General features: G+C 38.5%; 1 protein-coding gene across 1 annotated transcript in view; it reads left to right on the top strand.

Annotated features, from left to right (window-relative positions):
- The first annotated feature begins 5,651 nt into the window (after positions 1–5,651).
- CFAP54 (cilia and flagella associated protein 54) overlaps positions 5,652–24,538 on the top strand; it is a 299,369-nt gene continuing 280,482 nt past the window's right edge. The window contains 5 exon segments of the mRNA XM_055336223.1: positions 5,652–5,714; positions 5,717–5,979; positions 14,139–14,244; positions 16,924–17,067; positions 21,277–21,448. Coding sequence (XP_055192198.1) covers positions 5,652–5,714; positions 5,717–5,979; positions 14,139–14,244; positions 16,924–17,067; positions 21,277–21,448 — 748 coding nt within the window.

Genomic DNA, 24,538 nt, shown 5'->3' with positions numbered 1-24,538 from the left:
TTAGACCAGGAGGACAGAACACAAAGCTAAATAGAGTAGAATTCATTAATATGGGGGTACTTAGCCGTGATTCAGGATTCCTAATAATTTAACAGGATGGCTTTTTGAAGTGTGGACCTGATAATGTTCTTTAGCAAATGAAGTAGATAGCAAAACCTCCTTGGTATAATATTGAAGAAAGGACCAGAAGGCTTAGAAAGGTGGGAATCTTAGAATACACTTATTATGTACATCCTGAGAACCCACCGGTTGGCTATGTTCCCTGAGATGGTCAGGGAATGTTTGCTTCCCTGAGAATGTAGAGAATGCAGTGATAACGGGAGCACCAGGATCTTTGGAGAAACTTGATACAGTTTCTGTCTTCTGTAGGCCAGAGTTGACAGTAGAGCATCCTGCTAAGGAGTTTAGCTTCATAATATTAGTCGAGACGTTGCAATTCCAGAATGGCAAAAGCCAGGTAGTAGCAGCTAACAGAGGCTGCTGATGTAATTATTATAATGGACAGGCAGACAAGAGTGACAACCAAGGTACCTTTACCTATAGGGGTGTCTGGTGTTGGCTAACTGACCATGGTTTTATAAGGCAAGATGGATGAGGAGGCAATGAAAATGTCGCTCAATGTGTGTAACCAGAAAATTCAAGACAGACTAGGCAAAAATATGATATTAGTTGCTGTGATGGAAATTATGGGCCCTCACTACCCTCAAAGAGGAGATTTAATATTTAGCAGAGCCCTAATCCTGGATCCCTAACCTGTGGCACTAGAGTTGTTATGGGTGGAAGGGCCAGGCAGGAGTATCTGAAAACTGTTCACACCAAAGTGTTAAGTTGGAAGCAATAGTGCACCCCAGAGGAATTGCAGATACTTGTTCAAGCATAAAAGACTTGGAAGCTTCAGGGATATTATCACCTAGAACTGTGTACCACATGGGAAGATTTTGGGTTTTAGAAACAGATATCCCCATCTATCCTGGGTAATGTTGCTGTTCTCTTTGCTATATGTCCTGACTACACACTGACTTCCTTTGGGAGCCTGTGATAAGTAAACCTGTTTAATTCACCCAAGCAGTAACTTTATCTGAACCTGCTGTTGATATTTATCGACGTAGTGCTCACACAGTAGGCTATATATTACAAATATATTTTTCCAGTGTGTGGCTTTTCTACCTTAGGCTGTGCTATCTTTCACCCTTCCAAAAATTTATAATATATTCAAGTTCATTAGTATTTTCCTTTCTTTTACTTTTACTTTTGTGCTTTTTAGGAAAGTCTTTACTTCAAGACCATAAATACATTACATGTTAGAATAATGGATACAGGGTGCCTGCGTGGCTCAGTTGGTTAAGCATCTGCATTCAGCTTAGGTCATGATCCTGGGGTGCTGGAATCGAGCCCCACATCTGGCTCCCTGCTCAGCCGGGAATCTGCTTCTCCCTCTGCCCTTACCCCTGCTCATGCTATCTTTCGCTATTTCTCTCTCTCAAATAAATAAATAAATAAATAAATAAATAAATAAATAAATAAAATCCTAAGGGAAAAAAAAAAAGAATAATAAATGCATGTTAGAATTTCTTCTACTGGGATCCCTGGGTGGCGAAGCGGTTTGGCGCCTGCCTTTGGCCCAGGGCGCGATTCTGGAGACCCCGGATCGAATCCCACATTGGGCTCCCGGTGCATGGAGCCTGCTTCTCCCTCTGCCTATGTCTCTGCCTCTCTCTCTCTCTGTGTGACTATCATTAAATAAATAAAAATTAAAAAAAGGAATTTCTTCTACTATTTTTACTACTATTTTGTATATATTACATACATATTTATTCATAATTATTATATCAATTACATGTTACTCTGTGACTCTTCTTTTACTATATTGATTAAAATTTAGTTTCCTATGGATTCTCCTTCAATGTCTACCTGTGGTTTTAGTTTGGCTCCTTCTGTCTCATGATTGACAGTATATAATCATTGTGATGATTTGTGTGCCTGAGATCAGATGTAACCTTCTTGACTCCAATCCATCTTTTATTCTGCTATCATTGTTTCCCTTCTAAAACACGAAAAATACAGGCTGGATTGTATTCTTTTCTGTTTAGGAACTTCTGGTAGTTCCAAGTGAGTAATTATCTCAGCAAACATTTATATAGCCTTTACTATATGCCAGGCGCTGTTTTATGGGTTTTACACATATTAATTCCTTTAATTCTAAACAAAACAAAACTAAGTTAAGTAGTAGTATTATTTTGCTCCATCTTACAGATGAGGAAACCACAACACAGTGAAGTTAAGCAACGTGGAAGGAGTGGGAATTCAAACCATGTTTGCTGGCTCCAGAATTTGGGTTTTTAATCTTTACTGTTTTTAATTACACTATTTTTCTAACCACGGATTCCCACTGAATACATAACTAAATCAAAATTTCTTAGCACATCTTCCAACTACGCACTATATTTGATCATGCTTTTCTTTCTGCCTCACCTTTTGCCCCTGGATCTACTATAGTCTTTGGTTCACCACAATAGACAGATGATTTATGTAACTCACCATGTATGTTTATAACTTTGTTCCTAACTCAGGCTTTTCTCTCAATCAGTGATATCCTTTTAAATGTTGTCTTATTTTTTTTCCATTCACTCATTCCAACAAAGATTTATGAAGCCATACTACTCTGTACCAGGTTCCAGGCTCTGGTGCTGGGTTATCACAGTAAATAGGCAAATCCCTGTTGCAAGGGCTTTCTATTAATGAGGAGCAGGGACAGCCTAGCGCTAAAATATAACCTTCTCCAGAATCATCTGTTCTTTCTCCAGTTCCAAACTTCATCTTTGGACTCCTACAGTGTTTAAAAAATCTTTATTATGGCACATTTCACAGCATACCTTTTTTTTTTTATTGTGGTTAGTTGTGTGTCATCTGCTTCTTATGAGGAATGTGTGGGTTCACCTATGCATTGTACGACACGCTAAAGAAATTGTTGTGTTTGACTAAATGAAAGGATGGAGAAGTTTTTTAAAAAGTTTAAATATTAGGTGGTGAGGTAGGAAAAGGAGATCTTTGGAGGCTTTTTTTTTTTTTTAAAGATCATATATAGGTACATGTTTGGGACAGCCCAAATGATTAACAACTAAATTAGGAATAGAAAGAGTACTAACCTTATTTATTCCTTCTCTAACAGTAACTTTAGATGAGAAAGACTTTTGAATGAGCACAAAGGATCCTTGCAGCCTGCAGAGACACTAATTATAAGGAAACAGCAATTTACATTATTTATAAGGAAGCTATTTACATTATTTAGCCCTTCCAGACACAATAGTTGCAGGGCTCCATTCTTTCACTACAGTGGAAAGAATAAAGTGAAGTGACAAGGGAGTAGAAAAGATATTCTAATAGCTGCATCTCATTACAAGAAAGATAATACCTTGAAAAATGTAAAAAAAGTGTTTCAAATATAAACTGAACAAAATGGAAACTTCCATCTTAGCACGATGATGATTCAGAGTACAGCAGCCATTTAAATATTCAGACAAGCTTTTAAAAACTACTGCAAGTGAAGCATTGTCAACTGTGTATTTGCAAGGAAGAAAATGACTAAGATGCAATGCTATGACTAAGATACATAATTCAAGTACCTGAATTTAATAAGTCACTTTTTCTTTTACTGGTGATATTGAAATGTAAGTGCCTGCACACTTAGTAAGATTGTGAGAATAGACAGATCGAGGGGGAAAGAACCCCCACTTCATGTGTTTTATTTTTCTTTTCCTTCCTCCTCTATGACCACTTTAATTTTATCTTGCAGTTTCATAATTCATCGATATAATAGGTAGAACTCAGTGGCAAATTACATCAGCTTTTGATCTGAAATAGACCAGTCCGTTATGTGAGAAAAGGAGAAGATGAGAACAGAAAGAATTTATCAAGCTCATTTTTTCAAAAGGAAGATCTATTAATATTTTTTGTAAATGCCCCAAGAATGAATTACTTCTTTAGGCCTAAAATCTTAAAGGTCTTAACATTTTTACTGCTCACTTAGAGACAAGATAAAATCTTAAATAATGATTTCTATATCCTGAGAATTGAACTCCTACAGTGAAGTGTCTTGACAAGAAAGGTTCTTGGGTCACAATTACCTGTTCTGAAGAACAAAATCATCATCATTTTCCTTCAAAGAATATTAGAGTACAGTACACATGACATATTAGGCCAGTCTCATAAATTAGCACAGGCCCACAGAGCCTGCAAGAAATTAGGTCAGACCTGAAAGAAATCAGGCTGTGGTCCAATAAGCTTCTTAATCTTAAGTGGAAAATTGGGCTCACAGGGTGTTAGGGTCACTATCTTTATTTATTCTTATGTGTGACAGAACCAGTAACACTTTTCAGTGTTAAAAATCTATTTTTCTAAGACATCAAACATTTGTTTCTTCTCTTAATTTTTGGCATTGCCTAATTTATAAAGCAAGCAGATTCTCAATGAGTTAAAACTTATACCTTAAGTAAGTAAATGAACTTATTGTTGCCCATAATATGCAGGGAAAGAACTTCCCTGGTCCTCACATATTTTCCTTAGGGCATACAGTTTTCCAATCAGAAGACCTAAAATCGGTTTAAAACGCTACAGTATTTTGAGAGTTAACACTTGAAGCCGCAAGTATGCAATAATATCCGGCAGTTAATTTCAAGTGAAATGCTTATTTAGAATACAGTGATAATTAGAGTAAGGGGAAACATAAATGAAGAACTATAATGTAACCTTATTAGGCACAGACATCATTTCCACAGTTACAGACCTCAAGGTACAAAAAGAGGGAAGAGAATGGATCATTTGCATGCACTTGATTCTTTTTTTAAAAAAATATTTTATTTGTTTACTCATGAGAGACACACAGAAAGAGGCAGAGACACAGGCAGAGGGAGAAGCAGGCTCCTCCATGGGGAACCGGACACGGGACTCGATTCCAGGACCCCGGGATCACGACCTGAGCTGAAGACAGATGCTCAACCACTGAGCCTCCCAGGCGTCCCACGAACTTGATTCTTAAATTGTCAGATATTTTCCTAATTTCGATTTTATTGATAAGGTTAGGTTTTTTTGGATGGCCAGTGAAGCTTATTCATTTTGAGCCCAGGCTTTGGAGTCCGGAGGCTGGGATCTGGTCCCCGACACTACGGCTTACTCTGACTTTGATGCGTGAACTTTGGTGTCTTAAATCGGGAAATGGAGCTACTCCTAATACCCTACGTGGTAAAGCTGTTATCACGATTAAATGAGATCAATGAGATTATGTGACAAACGCTTAGAACAACGCCTGGCACATGATAACAATCGTTATCATCATTAAGTGGTCGAAATGGAAAACGAGTATAGTCTGAATTTGCTATTTCACTAAGTTTTTGGATCTACTATCCGCGGGCGCTCTGCGCACAATCTTCTCTCTTCTCTCCTACCGCGGGGCCAGTGAGCAAGAGGGCAAAAAAAAAAAAAAAGAAAAAAAAAGCCCCCAGGAGCGTCGTTCCTTCCTGGACCGGGCTCTCTCTCCCTTCGCCCTCCAGGGGTCGCTGTGTTTTCCCGAAAGCGCGCGGGAGGCCTGGTTGCCGCGAGACCGTCGCCAGGCAACCGCGTGTACACACACTTCGGCCGGCCGGGGTCCCGCCAACATGGCGGCGCTCGGCGCCTCCTCGACCTCTCCCTTCAACCCCTCTCCCACTTCCCTGTCCCCGTCGGGACCGCCGCCGACCCCGCCCCGACCTCGAACGCCCTCTCCAAGTCGCCCGCGGAGTCCAAGGAGAGCTCCCCGAGCCCAGTGCCTCGCTCCGCCTGCCTCGAGAGCTCTCTGCCCCTCGCCGTGTTTTATGGGCCCCTGGACGCTAAAAACCCGCTGCTGGCCTCCTGCGAGAGGGAAATCCGGGAATTACTAGGCTTTATGAGGAGAAAGAAGGCGTTGGCGACAACGGAGGAGCAGAAGCACGAGTTCCACCGGCACTGGTAAGCGGAGGCAGGGCGCGGGCGCCGGGCGCCGGGCGCCGGCCGGAGAAGGGCGGCTCGTGGGGAGATGCCCAGGAGGCTGCGCCCGCGGGGCCGCAGCTAGGTCAGCGCGGCGGCCCTGGAGACGACCACGACGATTCGGAAGTGGAGGCTCGTTGCGAGGACAGTCCTTAATCCCTGGTCAGGGTTATACCTTGGCTTCCTGCCCGGGTCAAAATCAAAACCAACCCAGAAGCGTTCTCCTAACTCACCGTTCCCCCGGAGTGCCCCGCAGCCCCTCCCACTTGCCAAGAAAATGTGTGACGCGCTCAGGGCCTCACTTTCCATGTGGTGGGTACAGTTTTGTGTGTGAAGCAAAAGGCATGACTTTGAGGTAGCTTCGGTTTTTGAAAAAGTTCTTGATGCCGCGAAGTATGTGATTCTGTGAACGTGCACGTGAATTCCGTTTTGTGAATTGCTGTTAGGATCACAATGATTTTTTTTTTTTTTTTTTTTTTTTTACTGATTTTTGTAACTCATTTTGCACATGTGTTTGCCTTTTTGGGGGCTTTCTATCCCCATGTTATCACCGAGTGTCAAATGACTTATTTTTAAAGGATCTTTCTTGATTATGTTACCATCTTTCTTTCCCAGTCAAAATCCCTTGCAAACCGAACAGTTACCAATGTAGACAAATGTCAAAGAATACCAGTTGAACTAATTTCCACTTTTATTTTTTAATTGTTTTTAAGATTTTATTTATTTATGCGTGAGAGACACAGAGAGAGAGACAGAGAGAGAGAGAGGCAGAGACACAGGCAGAGGGAGAAGCAGGCTCCATGCAGGGAGCCTGACAAGGGACTCGATCCCGGGACTCCAGGTTCAGGCCCTGGGCTGAAGACAGGCACTCAACCGCTGAGCCACCCAGGGATCCCTCCACTTTTATTTTTTATTCATGCATTTAATTAATATGAAGACATAGTTTTAACTTACATTTGTTATTCATTAATAAATTCAACTATTTATTGAACATCTACTATGTAGCAGGTACCATTCTAGGAACTAGGAAAACATCAAATTCACAAAAGGTAGGACAATTTGTACCCTCACGGAGCATATATTTTTGTTACTACAGACAGCTACTAAGCAAATAAGAGAAATCATTTTATGGGGAAAGAAGTGCTAGGGAGAAGATTAGAGCAGAGTGTGGGGATGGAAGGTAAGTTACGACACTGAAATTTAGAATGGGGGTGGCTGGGAGCATGGTCAGGGTAAATTGAGAAAAGTGACCTTTGAGAAAGATGAAAAAAGAGATAGAACAGCAAGTGATGAAGATTTCTGTGGGAAGAGTTAGGCACAAGGGAGAATGAAGTGTGAGGTTCCTGGCATGGGATTGAGACTGTGGGAAGAACAGGTTTCTGGTAGGAGAGAGGCAGATAAAGAGTTTCGGTGTTTTTTTTTTTTTTTTGAGATTTTTTTTTTTTTTTAATTTTTAAGTAATTTCTATACTCAATACGGGGCTGGAACCCACAGCCACAAGATCAAGAGTCACATGCTCCACTGACTGAGCCAGCCAGGCATCCCAAGAGTTTAATTTCAGATATATTAAGATTGAAATGTAATTCAACATCCCAGCAGAACTATTATGTAGATAGTTGGTCATTTGAATCTGGAGGTCAAAGGAGAGAGACATTTGAGATTTGTCAGCATATTAATGATATTTAAATCATGACACTTGATGGGATAGCTAAGGGAGTTAGTGTAGATGGAGAAAAGGAGAGTCCGAAGACCGAACCATGGGACGCTCCAACACTGACCCGTAGAGAAGATAAGAAAGTGGCAGAGACTAAGAAGGAGTGGTCAAGGAGGTGGGAGGAAAACCAGTAAGTGTGTGGTGTGCTGGAAGTCAGGGAGACAAACTGTTTGAAAGTAGGAAGGAATAGTTGACTAACGGTGGCAAATCCTGGGACACCTGGGCGGCTCAGTGGTTGAGCATCTGCCTTTGGCTCAGGGCGTGATCCCAGGGTCCTGGGATCTAGTCCCACATTGGGCTCCCTGTGTGGAGCCTGCTTCTCCCTCGACCTCTGTCTCTGCCTCTCTCTGTGTGTCTCTCATAAATAAATAAAATCTTTGGAAAACAAAAAACAAAAAACGATGGCAAATCCTGCTGATGGGCCAAGTAAGATGAGAACCACGACTTGACCAAGGAAAATGCATTACATAACTAGCTATATATATTTCTATTTAAAACACTTCTGCTCTTGTGCCTTAGATAGCACATTTTCTTCCCATTTCCAGAACGAGCATTATAGTTCAAACCACCATATATTGTGCTTTCCCCACAGCCTCTGGAGTCTCAAATCTATCCTTCACTTTAGCAGTCGGGGTAACCGTTATAAATCAACCACCCACTCTCCTATCTCAAGACTTTCTATTGCTTCCCATTGCTTTTAGAATAAATTTACGACTTCTGTCTTCTAGGGTCTGAGCATCTGGCTCTGCCTGCTTCTTCCATCTCAACCCATCCCTCACTTCTCTCTCAGGACTTTCCAGGGAGGCAGATACTATATTTTTCATCCCAGGGCCTTTATATTTGCTGTCGCCTTTGTCTGAAATGTTTTATCCTCAGCTTTTCAAATATCTGGCTCCTTCTTTTCTATCAGGGCTTAGCTTAGTTCTTACCTCTGTTGATGGCCTTTCCTACTTAGTGCAGGTTCAGCCACCCATTTATGTTTTTTATTTATTTGTTTTCTCGTGCATTATCCATTTCCCCCATTAGAATATAACCTCCCTGCTGACTTTGGATAATGTGTGTGTTTTTCATTTTTCTATCTAGCAACTAGCCTGGTGATTGGGGTAGAGCAAACTTTCAATGAGTATTTGATATTGAAAGAATTCAAGGATTATTATCCTTGTATTTTCAATAATTATTATATATGGGAAAGTAGACCTGGGCCAGTTGTTAAGTACAGTATCTGTCCCATCTTTAAAGAGACTGTAAGAGAATCACAAACATTAATGATTGACATGGTCCTTAGCAATCTAACAACCTCTTACACAATTTAGATATTTATTTATTTATTTACACAACTTTTATTGAATGCCTGCTATGTACCCAGCAATGCATTAGCCATAGGTTATATAATGATGAACAAAATAGATAGGGAATCTGTGCTCATGGAGTTTACAGTCAAGAGAGCAAGAACGAGAGAGAGAGAGAGACAGAGAGAGGTTAGGTTTCAATGAGTCATTAAGTCAGCATACAAACAAGTGCTATGAAAGAAGAAGCTACTGAGCACTTAACATGTGCCAGGCATTGTACTAGGTGTGGGGGATACAGCAGTGCGCCAAACAAGGATCCTTGTCTTCATGGTGCTTATATTCTAGAGGAGGAAGTAGGCAATAAACAGTAAAGAAGTTCATTTTATGGTAACCTCGAAAGTAATAAATGCTGGGACGAAAGCTAAAGAGAGGAAGGGTTATGGAGTAGGAGATAGGAGATTGCAATTTCCAATAATGTGGTCAGAATAGGTGACACTTAAGCAGAGGCTTAAAGAGAACGCAGCAGGGACCTACTTTCAGAGAAACGATGAAGGAGGTGACATTAAGCTGAGATTAGAAGGCTACCAGGCAAGGAGAGAGGATAAACAGAGGGAACAAGCATATAGGAAGATCTTGGCAGGAAAGAGCCAGAGACTTGGGAGGAATGAACAGAGGCCCAGTAAGCATGGCTTAGTGAATATGAGTGCAGTGGTATGAGGTGAGATAAGAGGCATAGGTGAGGCTGTGGAAGGTTTTAGAGGCCTTTTATGGAGTTTGCCTTTATCCCAAATGGAGTGGGAAACCATTGGGTAGTTTTGGGCAAGGGATTAACCTCATTTAATATTTTATATATGTTTATCTAATCTTTTCCAAATGGAGCAAGAATGACAATTTGGAGGCTAGTTAAGAATACAGGAGGTAGGATTTGCTTTTATAACATATTTGATAAATGATTATTTTTTAGAATAAAAAAGTTTTTATGACTATAGGAACTACATAAGCATAAAAATTCACAGTATCTAAAATACAGAGTTTGATCATACTGGCAATGTTATTCTATTCAAAGTATGATAGATCTTTTTAAAGATATGCTTTTGTCATAACCACATGAGATTAACATATTCTGTTTATATAGTCTTGATTTTCTATTTTAGAGATTTATAACTATCCAGCAGCAACTATAATAAATCAGCAATCCAAAAGATATTAATGTTTTCTTAAATGATGCACATTATATAGTGTATATTATATTTTCCTTGTTTAATCATTATGTAAGCCATTCTCAGTGAACAGTCTTAACTTGAACTTAAAGTTCATTTTAAAAAAATTATCTTATTATATAACCTTGATTGATTTAACAAAGTGGGTATTTTTCTTTTATGAGTAATAAACATAGTCATCATTATCTCATCTTTAAGGTTGGAAAGCATTAAGTCTTTCATCTACATGATTTAAGAATTCTAGCTGACTTTTGGGATCCATTACATTTATTCTAATACTGTGACATTTCATGAAGCAGCAAATGAAAGTGAAAAGTTAAAAAAAAATCAAAAAATCTCTTCCTTTTGGAAGAGATTTTGGTACTGTATTTGGTATTTGGCTGTATTGGTACATGTATTTGGTACATGTATATATTTTCACATATATACATGTATATACATATATTTCCAAAATATATTTTTTAAAGATTTTATTTATTTATTCATGAGAGACACACACACACACACAGAGAGAGAGAGAGAGAGGCAGAGATACAGGCAGAGGGAGAAGCAGGCTCCATGCAGGGACTCGATCCCAGGTCTCCAGGATCACACCCTGGACTGAAGGCAGCGCTAAACTGCTGAGCCACCCAGGCTGCCCACCAAAATATTATTTATCAGTTGAAGCAGGCAAGAATATCCTATCCCCTACCTCTCCCTTGTAACTCAATCACTATCACTTAATTATTTGAATGAATTAATTGACATGTTTCTGTTGAGGTTGTTCTGATAAGATCTAAACATATATCATAAGTACTTGAGCCATCTTCAGTCCCTAAGTTTACATTCCAACCTGTATTAGTCAATTTGGGCTATTAATTACTAATTAGTAATTACAAATTAGTTTGGGCTGCCATAACAGAACACCATAGTTTGGGTGGCTTAAACAACAGACATTTATTTTCTCACAGTTCTGGAGACTAGAAGTCCCAGGTTAAGGTCTTGCAAGGTCAGTTTCTGGTGACAGCGCTCTTCCTGGCTTGCAGAAGACCACTTTGTCTTCATATAACCTTGCCTCTGAGCAAGTACAAAGGAGAGAAAGCAAATTCTCTAGTGTTCTTAGATGGGTGTTAATGCTATCAGACCAGGGCCCCACCCTTATGACCTTATTTAACCTGAATCATTGAACCTTAATTACTTCCTCAGAGCACCTTTTTCCAAATACAGCCTCACCATGGGCGAAGACTTCAACATAAGAATTTCAAGGGGACACATATTCATTTAGTACACAGCTCTGTCCTCATCTAGAAATTTATGAGATAGGATTCAAAAACTGTTAAGGAAAATTTGGATTTTTCCTAGAGGCATTTGTAATTTCTGAGAGAGTAGGAAGGATTAATGTTAACTAAATGAATGAACAAAATAGGCAGTAATCTTCTACCCTTTGAAACTAATTAGAAACCATTTTGAGAATACTACATGTTTTATTTTGGTTTACATGGTGAAAAGAAATAGAACCCTAATGGACTGACTCGATAGTGAAATCCTTGAACTCTTACTAAGAACAAGGAATTTTTTTCTTAGTCATTTATTTATTCATTTTTTCTTTCAACAAATAATTGTTGAGGACATATATATACTAGATATTCACCACTCTTGAGGCTGGGCAATGAATAACATAGTCAAAGTCCTTGCCCTCAGATAGTTTACATTCCAGGGGACAGGCAAGTATAGTGATAATACTAGTTAAGATCGTGGATATAATGAGTTTCAGTTTTATCAACTATATACCTGGGATATTGATATTACCTATCTCAAGGTTGTTGTGGAATGAAATGAAAACAAAAATGCATGTGGCAAAAGACCCAGAACAGTCAATCCAGTTCTCCAAATTTGGAGGAGAACAAATTTTGTAAGACTGATACAGCTTGACTTCAATCAAGACTTCCTCTAAAGCTACAGTAATCAAGACAGTGTGGTATCAGTGAAAGAATGAAAATACACATCATTGAGACAGAACAGAGAGCCAAGAAATAGACATAGATACATGTAATCAATTGATTCTTTGACAGAAGAGCAAAGGCAATACGATAGAGCAAAGATAGTCTTAAAAATGGTGCTGGGAAAACTGGACATCCACATGCAAAAATTGAATCTTAGTACATACTTTATACCTTTCACAAAAATTAACTCAAAATTGATCACAAACCTAAATGTAAAATTCTGTGGAACTCCTGAAAGATAACTGAAGAAATCTAGATGACTTTGGGTTTGACAATGACTTTGTTGATAGAACACCAAAGCCACAGTCCATGAGGAAAGAGTTGATAAGCAAGACTTCATTAAAATTAAAAATCTTTGGTTTGTGAAACACACCATCAAGAAAACGAAAAGACAAGCCACAGACTGGGAGAAAGTATTTCTCCAGGACATCTGATAAAGGACTGTTATCCAAAATATATGAAGAACTCTTAAAAACTCAATTAATAAAAAAACAAACAACTTGACTTAAAAAATGGATCAAAGACTTTAACAGACATTTCATAAAAGAAGATAATACAAGTGGCAAATAAACCTATGAAAAGATGCTCCCCAAAATATATATTATCAGGAAGATGAAAATTAAAACAATGAGATACCACTACACACCTATCAGAATGGCCAAAATCCAGAACACTGACATCACCCAATGCTGGGGAGGATGTGGAGCAACAGGGACTCTTCATTCATTACTAGTGGGAATGCAAAGTGGTACAGCAACTTTGGAAGATAGTTTGGTGGTTTCTTAACAAAACTAAGCATACTCTTAACATACAATCCAGCAATCAGGCTTTTTGGTATTTACCCGAAGGAATTGAAAACTTATGTCCATACAAAAATCTGCCCATGGATGTCTATAGCAGCTTTATTCCGATTGCCACAACTTGAAAGCAAAAAAGATACCCTTCAGTAAGTGAATGGATGAATAAAATGGTATATCTAGACAATGGAATATTATTTAGCATTAAAATGAAATGAGCTATCAAGCCATAAAAAATATGAGGGAATATTAAATGTGTATTACTAAGTGAAAGAAGCTAGTTTGAAAAGGCTACATGTTGTATGGTTCCAACCAAATGGCATTTTGAAACAGGCAAAACTGTAGGGATAATAAAAAGCTCAGTGGTTGCCTGGGGTTCTGGGAGGGAGAGAGTGATGCATACATAGGCAGAGCACAGAAGATTTTTAGGGCAGTGAAACTATTCTGTGTGATAGTATAATGATGGATACACATCATTATACATTTTTCCAGACCCAGAGGATGTGTAACTGCTAATACTAAACCGTAAAATAAACTGTAGATGTTGGGTGATAATGATGTGTCAATGTAGATTCATGAGTTGTAACAAATATACCACTATGGTGGAGGATGTTGGTAACTGGGGGAGGTGGTGGGTTGGAAGGCTGTGCATATGTGTGGGACATGCAGTATATGGGGACACTGCATAACTTTTGCTCAATTTTTCTATGAACCTGAAACTACTTTAGAAAGCAAAATCTGTTTAAAAAATGCATATAAAGAGCTTGGATCAGGGGCGCCTGGGTGGCTTAGTCTGTTAAGCATCTGCCTTTGGCTTAGGTCATGATCCCAGAGTCCTGGGATCAAGCCCTGCCTCAGGCTTCCTGCTCAGCGGGGAGTCTGCTTCTCCCTCTGCCCCTTCTGCTTGTGCTCTCTCCCCACTCTCTCTTTCAAATGAATAAATATTTTTTTTTTTAAAGAGCTTCAATCAGTGCATAGAATAAAGGAAGCAATAATATTAACTATTTAGTAATAATTAGACATTAACAGTAAGGCACATTGGAAAGACAGTACAAAATAACTTTTTAAGGATTTGTTAGTAATTAATTGAGGTTTCCTGCTGACTTTGAAAATAAGATTTTATTTTATGATTTTTACAGTGCCACCTCTTTGTTTAATATCTGGACCAAATATGCCCCCCGGCTGCCAGCTGCCTATTACAATGAAAAGCTTCTGAAGGTTGGAGATAGCCTTTGTGAAATGAAAGTAAGTGCCTCTGGAGTAAAAAGGGCCTAAATGAAACTTACTTGGGTAATTATTATTATTTAGTTTGATACGATTCCTGTTTTACATTATTTGATTTTTTTTCTTGGAAAAATATGAATGAATGCTACAAATTTTAATGAGGCACAGTAACCAAAAAAGTGTTTGTTTTTTAATTTTGTAGTTGAGATTCTCCAGAGGTGAGAGATTCCTGAACAGAAAGATAGCTGGCTGGGGTTGGGCAGGCACACAGCCCCTAGTTAACCGAGGGTGTGGTAGGTGTCCAACAGGAAATGCTGAGTCATCATGTTCCTACTTCATACAAAGGAGCCCAGACACCACTTCCTGTTATTTTTCACATGGCTGACCTTGCCCAGTGACAACTTTCATGGTTCCTTGCCTTGCTGCTATGTTGTCTGGTTCCCAGTGTGCCCTGTTTTAATGACTTTCAGCTCCTTAATGTTTTGCTATATGTAATTATAGCAGTTATTCCTTGCATGCCCTGTTTCTTGCTTAGCACTGAGTTCCAAACTGAGCTTGTGCCCAATTTCTGGTTCCTATCAATGCCCGGGTCTTGAATTGCTGTGGACTTGGTTCAGTAAGACCACACCATAGCTGGGTTTTTAGTTAATGATAATGTACATTTTCCCCTTAGGCTCTGGTATAGGCCCCAAACTTTCCAAGGATGATTGTTTGACACATCTAGAATCCTTGGACCAAAAGTTTTTTTTTTTTTTTTTATCCAGAGTGTTTTTAGAGTATTTTCAATGTTTTCTTGAGCTTCAGTTTTTTCAGCTTTATTCTCCTCCTCCATTTCTATTTTCTGGACTTGAATTTTTAAATTTTTATTTATTTATTTTTTGGTGAAAGGGAAATTTAGCAAATGGAGGATGAGATGTGGGAGAAATTTTATAATGAAGACGATCTATTGTCTGCTGCCAAAAATTAGAGCATCAGCTTAGCTTCATGTAATTGGACCGTGGTTCTTAGGAAGTTAAAAATAAAGGAAAACTGTAGACTAAAAAGTTTCTCCAAAGGATAACTATAGAAAGCAAACAAACTGATGGACAAAATCCAACCTGTGAGCTATATTCATGTAAAGTGTAATCACTGTTTTGACAAACATTAGAAGAGTGTTCCCTCTGCTTTTATGCTTCTCCTAAATGTAAGAAGCTGGTGATATACACCACAGTTTGGTGTTGTTTATGGAGTATTTAGGTGAGTGGAGTGGATATTGGTGGAGGGAGGAAGAACATGTTAGAAGTTGGTGATATTTAAGGATTCAGAATATTTCAGATAGAAAGGCCCAGATAGGATATTGTAAAATTTACTTAAAGGAGTAAGCAAAACATTTTATCTACTTTTCAATGATGAGAATAGTGGGCTGATAAAGGTATTTAGAATCCTGAAAATGAACTTGAGTTGTGACTTTGGTTCTAGAATCTCTTTATTTTTATTTAATTCCAGTAAAGGTCATTTTGTTGGAATAGTCTTGTTTTGAACCTAGATTTGAATTCATTATATGAACTAAGAAAGGAAAAGATTCAGAATTAGTGAAGAGTAACAAGTCAATTGAAATAGAAACAAAAGTTTGTATATCCCTCCTATCGGGCTAGGTAACTCTGCTGGTAGTAGACACCTAGAATAGTTGCTTTTCCTGGAGACAGTTGTAGGGGAGGAAGCTGATGAAGGTGTGCAGTTGACTCATATCCACAACCCTGCTCATCAACCCTGCCCTGAAACTCCAGGTCAACTGTGCCCTGTGCGCTGTAGAAACGAGCCTTAATTTTGTTATGGAAACAGAAGCATGAATTGGGGGGTTACTGGGTGGCTCAGTAGTTGAGTGTCTGCCTTCGGCATAGGGCATGATCCTGGGGTCCTGGGATAGAGTCCTGCATTGGGATCCCTGCAGGGAGCCTGCTTCTCCCTCTGCCTATGTCTCTGCCTCTCTCTCTATGTCCCTCATGAATAAATAAATAAAATCTTAAAAAAAAAAAGAAGCATGAATTAGGACTAACAAGAATCCTAACTATAACAGTAGCTCAGACTTTTAAAAATTTGTCCTGATGCAGCTTCAGAGCCTGTTGACAGAAGAGAGTGAGCATGTTTCCTTGCCTCTCCTCTCCCTTCCTTTCTCTCTCTCCCTCCTTCCTCCTTTTCTCCCTCCTTTGCTCATCTCCCCACCCCCCCTCACCTCCTTTCTTTTCTCTTTTGGAACTTAGGATGTGTCAGAGAGGCAAGGCCAGTTATGCAACTCATCTGCCTCTCTGAGTAGGTGGATTACCATGACACAGTGATGTTGAATTTTTTGGATTTTGAGTATATATAGATAGATATTACTGCACACACCCTGGTGAATATTCTCATTATTATATCATCATTATTCACACCCTGGTAAATATTCTCCTCCTTGAGATTGTGATGGCCTTATTTCACAATAGGCTTGTTGGGAGGGGATTAATGCAATTGTGCACATGAAATACCAGTGCATGTCTTCACATAATATGTGTTTAGAAATGCTAGTGATAACGGTAGTAATAAGGTAGTGGTGGTAGTAAGAGTGTTACAGTAATAATCAGCATTGATACTATTAAGAATAATATGAATATTACCAAATTTTAATAATGATAAGCAAAATGATACTTTGAAACTTTCATCAAGTTCTCTTTTTATTTCCTCCAGGAATATAAACTGGCTCTTTTACAATGCTATGGAAGATATCTTCAGCAGTTCAGTATCAGCTTTGATGAGAATAAAGCAGATGTGAATCAGTTCAAAACTGCTTTTTTTCCAAAAGGCTTTGGAGACCAAGCTGCTGCACATACAGTAAGAGGAAAGCAGTAGCTATTTTAGCTACCATTTATGATTAGCCATGTGATGCATTCTTTAGTTGACAGCTTCTAAATGTCTTTCATTTGCTCAGCATGGCATTTGCTTGTGTGCTATAAGTTACTTAATAAATGTTCTTAGTTATGGATAAGAAAGTGTACTTATTAAACTTTGTAAAGATTTTGGAGATTGTGTCACAATAATCACTCATTCTTCCAGCAGATGATTATTATCATTATAATGACTAATATTTGTAGAGTGCTTTTAGTTTACAAAGTGCTTTGGAAAACATATTTGATCCTCGGTAACTTTATGAATTAGATATTATTATTATCCTCATTTTACAAAAGAGAAAAAGAAAGCTAAGGGCACAGTTAGTTAATTAGTGGCTCAGGAGATCAAACATAGATCTTTTAATACAAAAAATGTCATGCTTTTTTCCTAATATAACCAGTATTATTGTTATGTTGATTGCTACCATTGATTCACAGGTTGAGTGGTTGCCAGGTGCTCGGTACTCTTCTGTATGCATTATATGAATTGTCTCCTTGTAGCTTCATTACAGTCCCAGAAGGTGGGTACTGCAATGCCTCTTTTACAGATGTGGAAACAGGGACTAAGAAATCCAGCCCACTTAAAGCATTGAGCAGAGTTGGTGTTTGAGCCCTAATCAGTCTGATTCCAAAGCTATGTTATTCCGAACTTGGTGATTATTCAAGATTTCAGAAACAATATACGGTTTAATAGTGGTTTAATTCTCAAGGCATGTTTGGAGCACTTTGAGCAGTTCAATTTGGCTTTACCATAAGTACATGAATAAGAATACTAGGCAATGTAAATTGGCACCCCGCTGGGAGGAGTACTGGATGAAAAGCTTAGGAATTTAGACTTTTTAAGTCTCCTTTTCTACCACCCCGGTCCAGGGTTCCGTCTTTTTCTCTTGTACTATTATGTGATTCTGCTTCCACCCAGCCTCTTGGTTTAATACCAGTGTACTGGTGAGCTCCTTCTAGAAAGCTCATATCCTAGATATCTGTGTGGTTCATCTCTTACTTCCTTCAGGTCTCTTGCACTTCATGATTTATTTTTCTTTATATTACTTATTATCACCAGATACACTTTTATTTGTTTATGTTTTTATTGCCTGCCTCCGCTTCTAGAATTTGAGCTTCACGAGGACAGGGACTGCTCTAATCTTTGACCTCTAGTGCCTAGAACAGTGCCGGGTATGTAATACATACTCAATAAAGCTTTACAAAATGAATGAATAAATAAAGTGATATAGTCAGAATTATTAATCTAGAAGCACTACTAATAGATTAGAAGGACAAAGACTAGAGGCAGATGGGAAAGCAATGAAGCCAATGGAAGAGTGTGCCAGGAGGACCGTCATGAAGGGCATGAGAAATCTGTGAAGACTTTGTTTTTTTTTTTTTTGTTTTTTTTTTACATGCTAAGTTTGAGGTTCTGGCACACTGTTTCTCAATAAATGTCTATAAAAATAAGTGAGTAAGAGAATGAATGGATTGAAAATGTTGCCCAGTAAGAGCTGGACAATAAACTTAGAGGTCTTGAGAAATTTTGTTAGAGAAATAGATTTTGGAGTTAAATACATAAAAATCATAGATGAAGCAATAATAATGTAAAATTTACTGTCAAGATATTTTTGTGCAAAGATACTTACTCATGTTCTTTAATGATCCCCCTTGTATGTACTGTAGGGAGGCATTATGGCGGGGTTGGTAAGAATCGGTCTCTAGAGCCAGCCTGCCTGGGTTCAAAGATCTGCTGTGCACTTCCTAATGATGGGACCCTGGAGAAGTTATGTAATTTCTTTGTTTTAGTTTCCTCATCTGTAAAACAGAAATAACAATAAGAACTCAAAGGATTGTGTTAGGTTTGGCGAGATAATAATAGAATAGGCCTGACACTCAAAATATATGAGGTTTCACTATTGGCTTCTAAGAGAGAGAACATTTTGAAGATAACTATTCCAACATGTACATGCAGTCAATAAATCTCTTTTTTTCTGTGATACTAGTTATATAATGGCTAGAAATAGTATATATGTATCCTAGTGGGAAATCTCATGTGGTAGAGGAAGGCCCATTTGTATTATTGTGTGTGCACTCCCACACATTTAGCAGTAGTGATGATTCTCTAGCCAAAATCTCTCTTCTGAGATTTATGTCATGAACATCTCAAACTCCACATATCCTAAACTTAACTCATTCCTCTTCCTCCGTAATTGGCACGAGCCACTCCCCCAAGGAGGAAATCACTGTATACTGTTTTCTCTCTCTTACCTCCCACATCTAAATCCTCTTGAATCTTGGGCACCTGAGTGGCTCCGTTGGTTAAGCATCCACCTTTTGCTAAGGTCGTGATCCCAGGGTCCTGGGATCAGAGCCTTGCATTGGGCTCCCTGATGAGTGAGGAGTCAGCTTCTCTTTTTGCCCCTCCCCCCACTCATGTTTTCTTTCTCTCTCTCTCATTCACTTTCTCTCTCTCTCAAAAAAATAAAATCTTAAAAAAATATATAAATCCTATTGAGTCAGATAAAACTTAAATCTCAAGACAAAACTTAAATCTTTCCTTTTTTTGGGGTGTCTGGGTGATGTAGTCAGTTGGGCGTCTGACTCTTTGTTCTGGCTGCAGTCATGGTCTCCAGTCCTGGGATCAAACCCTATGTCAGGCTCTGCACTTGGGGTTCTGCTTGGGATTCTCTCTCCCTCTCTTTCTGCCCCTCCCCCACCCCACTGTGAGCATGCGTGCTCTCAAATCAATCAATCAATCTCTTTCTCTTCCTCCCTGATTCTAGCACCCATGTCAGGACTGTGTTATCTCTGGACTACCTCAAAGGCCTTTGATTTTTCTTAGCCTCTCTGCTTGTAGCTTTGTGCCCCATCCTCTGCTTTTTATCTTACACAATTTGTCAGGATTAACTTCTAAACTTCTAAACTATAAATCAAATCATTTTATTCCACTGCCTTTTGGCTAAAGTCCATTTTCCTTGGAATGATGTGGAATACACTCCATGTTCTGACCAGGGACTACCTTAATAGCTTAATTGCTCTTTTTTTTTTAAAAAAAAAGATTTTATTTTTAAGTAATCTCTATACCAACGTGGGGCTCAAACTCAATGGTCCTGAGATCAAGAGTGGCATGCTTCACCATCTGAGCCAGCCAGGTGCTCCAAAGTTTATTTTTTTGTAGTAATTTCTACACCCAACATGGGGCTCAAACTCATAAACTCCAAGATCAAGAATTGAATGCTCTTCTAACTGAGCCAGCCAGGCATGCCTAATCTCTTTATTTTAAGCTTTTTAACCCAGCCTTATAAAAGACTTTCAATTCAGTGACCACAGCAACCACTTTAAGCATTCCTAACATTGCATGTGCCTAGAATGCTTTTCCTTCTGCCAAGAGCAGGAACCATGTCTTCGACCTTGAGTCCCTATTGCTTTAAGAGGCAAATAGAGGTACGCAACAAACAATTGCTTGAATGTATTGTGTAAATGGTAACAGTTGCATCCAAATTAATAAGTTAAAATGCTGTGAAGAGTCACAAAATGTGATTCAATTCTATGTTCTTGGAAATAGAATTTTGTACCTTTTTTGACTTTTGAAGTTTTTATGACTAAGGACAAGTAAGCTTGACTAAATGGATGCTTTGAAGAAACTTGTTTTACCACATTTCTTTCCATATGTCTTAGTCCTTGAGGGCTGTTATAACAAAAATTCATAGACTGGATGGTCTAAATAACCTTATTTCTCTTAGTTCTGGAGGCTGGCAACCACTACGTTAAGGTGCTAGAAGATTTGGTGTCTGGTGAGGGCCCACTTCCTGGTTCATGGATGTCTGTCTTCTCTCTGAGTGTGTCCTCATAAGGCAGAAGGCAGTAGGGAGCTCCTTGGGGTCTCTTTTATAAGGGTACTAATCCTGTTCATGAAAGCTCCACCTTTGTGACAGCCTCTCCCAAAAGACCCCATTATCCAAATACCATCACGCTAGGTGTTAGGTTTCAGTGTAGAAAATGTGTGTGTGTGTGTGGAGGGGGAGGAATTCAAACATTCAGTCTATAGTACTATATAATTTATTTAAGCAGAATCATTTCTGTTTTACTGTTTCACATTTTAAGAAATACTTTTCTAAGTTGCATAAACCTTATTTATATTCTTATTTATATTTTCCCTGTGTTTCAGTTTCATGCTTTAAGTGGCAAAAATATTTGCAACTATGAGCTGGTCTGTGACAATGATGTGAACCTGCAGAATAAAGATTCTGTGACCCAGTGTCTGCATATTTTGTCCTCTTTAAGACTCATCATGCAGGTGGCTTTGCCCCAGGAGCATCTTTGCTGGATTATCTTCAATGGTATATGTCAATGTCTTCTATTTTTTATCATGACTTTCAGAAAGTTATTTAAATGCCAAATTTGATCGTAATTTGATTGGTTAACTTGGTTAAATGGGTGATGGATATTAAGAAGGGCCCTTGTTTTGAGCACTGGGTGTTATATATAAGTGATGAATCACTAAATCCTACTCCTGAAACTAATATTCTACTATATGTTAACTAGAATTTAAATAAAAATAAAAACGACAAAAAAATTATGTATCCAAATTCTAAAAAATTTCTTATATTAAAATGGTGATGATTATGGGGTTTTTGTTTTTGTCTTTTTATATTTTTGTTGCATTTTAGTTTATCCTTATAAGCAGGGACTTAAAAAGCATGTCTTTGAATTTTCTGCTCAAGGGAGGGTCAGAGGCTGTAGGGATAGTCAGTTTCAGGTGTATAGAAGTGGGGGCCATGGTTAATAAGTAAATATAAATGGAGAAGGATCAAAGGACCACTTCAGGTTAGATTAGTTCTAAGCATCATCCATTTATTGGTCTTTTGCTCAAATACCTAGTCCTGTGACTGTTGCTTTCTACATATCAACCTTCTCCTACCTGCTTTTGAGTGAGGAGCTCTGAGAATGTATGTGTATGTGTGTGTATAGTGGATTTATATACATATCTACGTTGTATAGATACACATATATACATTATATTTGTCTTGGTAAAGAGTCTTATCTATCAAAATATAGCATCTGCTTTTCTCTTTAAGGAGTTACCATTTAAATTCAATTTAAATTATTTTTAAAGTTATCATCAGTCACCTGCTTTATTGATCTCTGGATAATTTCTTAAAAGAAAAATGACAGTGTATTCTATGTGTGTAAGACCAGGGCAAAATCACTTAAAAGAAAATGTATTGGATTTTTCCTCATCCCTGGCAACTGAAAGTATGTTTCCTAGCCTTTTCCTTCTTCTTCCTCCCCAAATAATTTTTTTTTTGACATTTTGATTGAAACTGGACCTTACATTTGCTGTCAGAGATGAGTCCGATTTTGGAAGAAATTTTCAGTCCAGTGACTGTTAAGCTTTTGTGCCTGATGGTCTTCAAGAAGATCTGTGATTCCCTGAATAGCTATTACCTTCCTTCGTCTTGAGTTGTTTACATATCTTGGCAGGGACTGAGCAGGACCAGAGGTTCTGTGCTCAAGACAGAGTGGTGGGCCTGAGGGTTGGGTCCTACTCGAGAGATGGAAATGATGCAACGTAATTCCTTGTCTGCAGTCTTTTTAAGATCACATGCAAATAATCCTAATATTCTAAAAACAAAACAAAACAATTTCTGTGTCTTCTAGATACCTTTACTTGGTGTGTGCTTTTTTTATATACATATGCTCTGGATTTTGTTCTGTTTCCTAAATATTTTTTCACTCAATAACATAGTTTTGGAGCCAAACCAGGTTCCTATATGTAAATCTAGTTCATTAAATTCTGCCTGTTGAATTGTATTCCAGATATCCCTACAGCCTTCAAGGTGGGCACCTGGTTTGCCCTACCTCTATAGTTGCACAAATAATTCTGCAGTGAATATCCTTACACACGTCCTTTTACAAACCTGTGCTAGAGTTTTCCGGGATTTATGTCCAGGATTAGGATTGCTGGATTGTGGGAGATACATATACTTAGTTTTGCTAATTAGTGTCCCTCTTTTAATGAACTCACCTCAAAGTTATTAAGTGCCAGACATTGTTCTAAGTGCTAGGGACACAGGAGTGGACAATAGACAAAAACTCTGTACTCATGCTTACATAATGCTTCAGGGAGATGATAAACAAATCAAAATTAAATGGTGTGCCAGGTAGTGATGAGTACTATGGAGAAAAACAAAGCTAAGAAGGGGATAGGGAGTGCAGAGGTTGGGTTGGGGCTGGGCTGCTATTTTAAACAATGGTCAGGGAAGGCGTCACTGAGATGACATTTGAGTTAAACACCTGACTGAGACGTCTGGATATTTGGAGGGATGGGCATTTCGACTGCGGGATTAACAGGTGCAAAAACCTTGTAGTTTTAAAAGTTTGGAGTTAAAGTAATGAAAAATAAATTGGCCTGCAGTCAGTTTATCAAAATACATTTACCTTTTCTATTAGACATTAATACTGATTCTCTTTACTTTTAATTGACTATTACACATACACACTCTTGGTTTCTTAAGATAGTTAACTGATTTTGGTTCTTTCGCAAACTCAAACTGGGTGTGTGACTATTGCATAATACCTTACTTCACAACCAACCCAATCCTGACTCATTTCAACCCTCACATAGCCGGATTACTTTGGTGGTGGCCATCTTGGATAAAAAGGAGTCACACACAAGGCAATAAACTCCATATTAGGGATTTGGTTAAAAATAAAACAAATTTTCAGGGACATCCTGAGATTGTAAAGATTTAGTCTGTGTTCCATTTTATGTCATTTACTCTCTATCAGGCTTCTGCTGTGGAAATTTGAACCATCAAAGGAGGATTCAGGTATAGTTAGGACATACTAGGTCTGGAAAGGTTAAATCTTATTTTAAAAATACAGAGGGCCCTTGTCATTCTTGAGGGCAGTCTTCTGAGGTCTTCTGAAATTCCCCAGTTCCCATTACTGACATGTTTATACAGACTCCTGGCTAACACCTGAATCACGTGTTCTGCAGGGAGGCATGAGTTTGCTGTGGGTATCCTTACTTGGTGACTTTTAAAATAAAGAAACACAGACAATTTCATTTTTAAAGATTAAGAGCAGAGGTCAACGAAGCCTAGTTGAGGTAAGAACACTGGATTTGAGCTGTTACTAGCCAAGTGGTTTCTTCCTCAGTAAATCTTATATGAAATAACTAATGCCATGTCGTGGGGGCAGTCACACTAAGAAGGCTGAGTCCTTGAATGTTAAGGACCTATGGCATTCTCTATAAAGTTTATGTTGCTGTGTTTAAAAGTTTGATATTTTTTTGTCACTTATGTAATTAATGTTTATTATGCCATGCTTACAAGTGTATTTTAATCAAATGATGTGTATTTTGGAGCAGATGCTGTTTTCTCAGAAGCTTTTAAAGTTTAAGTGTGAACACGGATTTGTAATTG

This window comes from Nyctereutes procyonoides, unplaced genomic scaffold (assembly GCF_905146905.1).
Source record: "Nyctereutes procyonoides isolate TBG_1078 unplaced genomic scaffold, NYPRO_anot_genome, whole genome shotgun sequence".
In the NCBI taxonomy this organism is placed as follows: domain Eukaryota; kingdom Metazoa; phylum Chordata; class Mammalia; order Carnivora; family Canidae; genus Nyctereutes; species Nyctereutes procyonoides.
Note: the sequence above shows the minus strand (reverse complement) of the source record. Positions and strands in the feature narration are given on the sequence as shown.